Here is a 3,207-nt window from a genome sequence, read left to right on the forward strand (position 1 = left end):
ACAGAGAAAAAATATTTCGTTAATAGTGGCGTTACCATTATTTAACATAAGTAAAGACGTTGTTGTTGAAGCAATGCATGTATTTTTGAGAGTAGTCAAACAGCATACAAAACTACTTTTAACGCAAACTAAAACTCCTTATTATGTAGAAAGTCCTGATTGTCAGAAATCGATAGATAAATATTTATTGAACATTAGACTACCATCATGTCTTTCGTGAAAATCACGACCTGTATCAACGTATCTAAAATGGAAAGCATCAGAATGGCGAAACTGGCTAGATTACGCTCCTATTTGCTAACGAAAAATTTTACCAAAAAAATATGTAAATCACCTAGCACAGTTATCGGAATTAATACATCATCTGAATAGTGACTGTATAACACAAGTAAATTTTGAACGTTGTGAAATGCTATTGAAGAAGTATGTAAAACTTTTTCAAACATATTTCGGTAAGAAAAATTTGATGTCTAAAGTTCACTTAGTGACACACTTATTACAAGTTCTACGAAATTGGGGTCCATTATGGGTACATGAAGCGTTCATATTTGAGGCACGGAATAAAAGAATTATAGATTTTATAACTAGTCCCCATGCCCAAACTAATCAAGTCGCAACGCGTTTCCTTATGCACAAGTTTAGTATAACTTTTTTACATGATGAAACAGTATCTCCAGCAACGAAAAAATTTATCGTAAATTTATTAAGAATACCCATTGGAAATGATAGAGTCGATATAAAAACTCATGACCAGTCGCATCAATCTCAGCCTCCGTCTCATCAAACATCACGCAATCAGCAATCTCAGCCTCCAAAGTCTCAATACAACATGTCACGGTCTCATCCAGCAGCACTCAAACATACGCTTTCATTTAAGTCAGACTACTGCCATTGCTGTGAAGGCAATCACTTCATTGTTGATTGTCCAAAATTCTAGGCAATGTCTCTTGATGAACGATTTCAGCTCGCAGTGCATTATCATCTGTGTCGCAACTGTCTTGGCGATCACAACTTTGAGAATTGTCGTTCTAAGGGTCATCGCCGTTGTAAGGAATGCGATGAGCTGCATCATTCTACGCTGCATTATTCTCGTCTCATGAGGGTGACAAAGAAGCCACCGGAAGTTAAAGATGAGGCACCTCATACCTCAACTCCACCTGCATCTCAGCCAGAATCTCAGCCTCAACAGTCTCAGCAATAACAATTTTGCTCTTCTCAAGTAGCAGCTATCATCTCATCTGCCATCAGCCGTGCTCCAAATCACAAACCAGTGACATCTCGACTGACAGTGCTGTTGGCAACCGCACACGCTCTCATTTCTCACCCATCAGGGTCGTCTCATCGTATCAGAGTTCTCATTGATCCTGGATCAGAACTTACTCTGATTTCTCAAGCTGCTGTTCGCACTTACAGTGTCGTCGCTCATTCATGCCATATATCTCTACAAGAAGTCGGCAACATCTCATCTGGAAAAACAGAAAGTATGGTCTCATTCATACTACATTCTACCATCTCATCAGAACAAGCATCTCTCAATGCTCATATTCTCAAGAACATCACAGCGCAGATTCCATCAGTCTCAATCTCACCAACCCTATGGTTTCATATTAAAGATTTAGAACTCATCGACCCAGACTTCCACAAATCTGGTAAAATTGACCTCATCGGCGCTGATTTCTACGATCAAATCATACGACCAGGTTTCAGATCAGGAATTTCTTCAGAACCGATTGCTATGAAAACTATACTCGGTTGGACTATCCTGGGTCCTTCTCATCAACAATCTCATCAATCACCTAGTCTGTCTCACTATCTCATATCAAATCCTCAACTGCAAGACTCTCTCACGAAGTTCTGGGAACTCGAAGAGGTTTTAGAGTCTTGCAATGGAACTCTTACCGTCGAGGAAGCTGAATGTCAAGTTCACTGCCTAGCTACTCATTCTCGATACGCATCAGGACGATACATCGTCCGTTTACCATTCAAATCGTCATCTCAGAAGCTAGATGGCTCTCGTCATATTGCGCAGCGCTGTCTCAACCATCTCATTAAGCGATTTTCTCAGGACTCTAAACTTCAGAGCCAGTGCACCGCATTTCCCACTGAGTATGAAGCACTCGGACACTTGCAGCGAGTCTCATCATCATCGCCTGAACCATCTCATGTATATTATTTACCTTATTATGGTATCGTTCGTGAATACAGCAAAACGACCAAGTTGAGAGTCGTCTTTAACGGTTCAAGCAAAACATCATCTGCTAGTTTTCACAATGATCATATGCATATCGGCCCAAGCTTGCAATCAAAGATCTGTGATGTACTTTTATATTTCAGAAGTCATCGATACATCTTTTTGACTGACATCGTGAAGATGTTTCGTCAAATTCTCATTCACCCCAATGACAGGGACTATCAGCGCATTCTCTAGTCTGAGAATGATCTCACCGTGACAAATCAACTCAACACCGTCACGTACGGCACTCGACCAGCACCATATATAGCTGGCCGAGCTCTTAAACAAGTTCTCATCAACGAAGGGTCTCAATATCCACTAGCAGTGGAACCGTTCCAGAAGAGTAGCTACGTTGACGACATCGGTGGCGGTTCTGACAATCTTAGCAATCTCAACGACATTGCAAATCATGTCGAAGCATTTTGCAACTCAGGTTGCTTTCCATTAGCCAAATGAAAGAGCAATTTGAAATGATACAAAACAATTTGAAATGATTTAAAACAATTTGCATCGACTAATATATAGATATACACTTAGCATAGATTAAATCATTTTTTAAAATTAGGACTATGGTGTCTCTTGATTTTGTTGTTTGTTACTGTTGTTGCAATTGCTGCTGCTTTTGTTGTTGTTGCTGTTGATACTACTGCTTTTGTCGTTGTTGCGGTGGATACTGTTCTCGTTCTTTATCCTTGTCGTTCAAGTCGGTAAAATCTGCGACGAGGTTCTTTAGCTTTAAAATTTTTTTATTCCAATCAGCAGGTTCAGCATTTGACAAATTTTGTCTAATATTTTGAAGTTGTTGATCGAAATCATCATCGCACGAAATTTTTTGTTGAACCGCTAATTCTTGTTTCATTCTATTCGCTAAATCCTGAGCACTCTCCAACAACAACAGCAAATTTCTCTTCGGTTGGTTTTTTAATTTTTGCAATAAATATAAAAATTTTTATTAATGAAAATAAATTAAATTC

The 3,207-nt window shown here is 39.1% G+C and overlaps 1 protein-coding gene across 1 annotated transcript; it reads left to right on the top strand.

Moving 5' to 3' along the window:
- The first annotated feature begins 1,483 nt into the window (after nucleotides 1-1,483).
- Nucleotides 1,484-2,428, top strand: LOC103569052 (uncharacterized). The gene has a single exon (XM_008546135.1). The coding sequence runs from the start codon at nucleotides 1,484-1,486 to the stop codon at nucleotides 2,426-2,428; it is 945 nt and encodes a 314-aa protein (XP_008544357.1).
- The last annotated feature ends 779 nt before the right edge of the window (nucleotides 2,429-3,207 follow it).

This window comes from Microplitis demolitor, chromosome 6, assembly GCF_026212275.2.
Source record: "Microplitis demolitor isolate Queensland-Clemson2020A chromosome 6, iyMicDemo2.1a, whole genome shotgun sequence".
NCBI classification, from domain to species: domain Eukaryota; kingdom Metazoa; phylum Arthropoda; class Insecta; order Hymenoptera; family Braconidae; genus Microplitis; species Microplitis demolitor.

Excerpts from the sequence above, each read along its gene's own strand:
- LOC103569052 (XM_008546135.1), top strand. The coding sequence starts at position 1,484 with ATGGTCTCATTCATACTACATTCTACCATCTCATCAGAACAAGCATCT.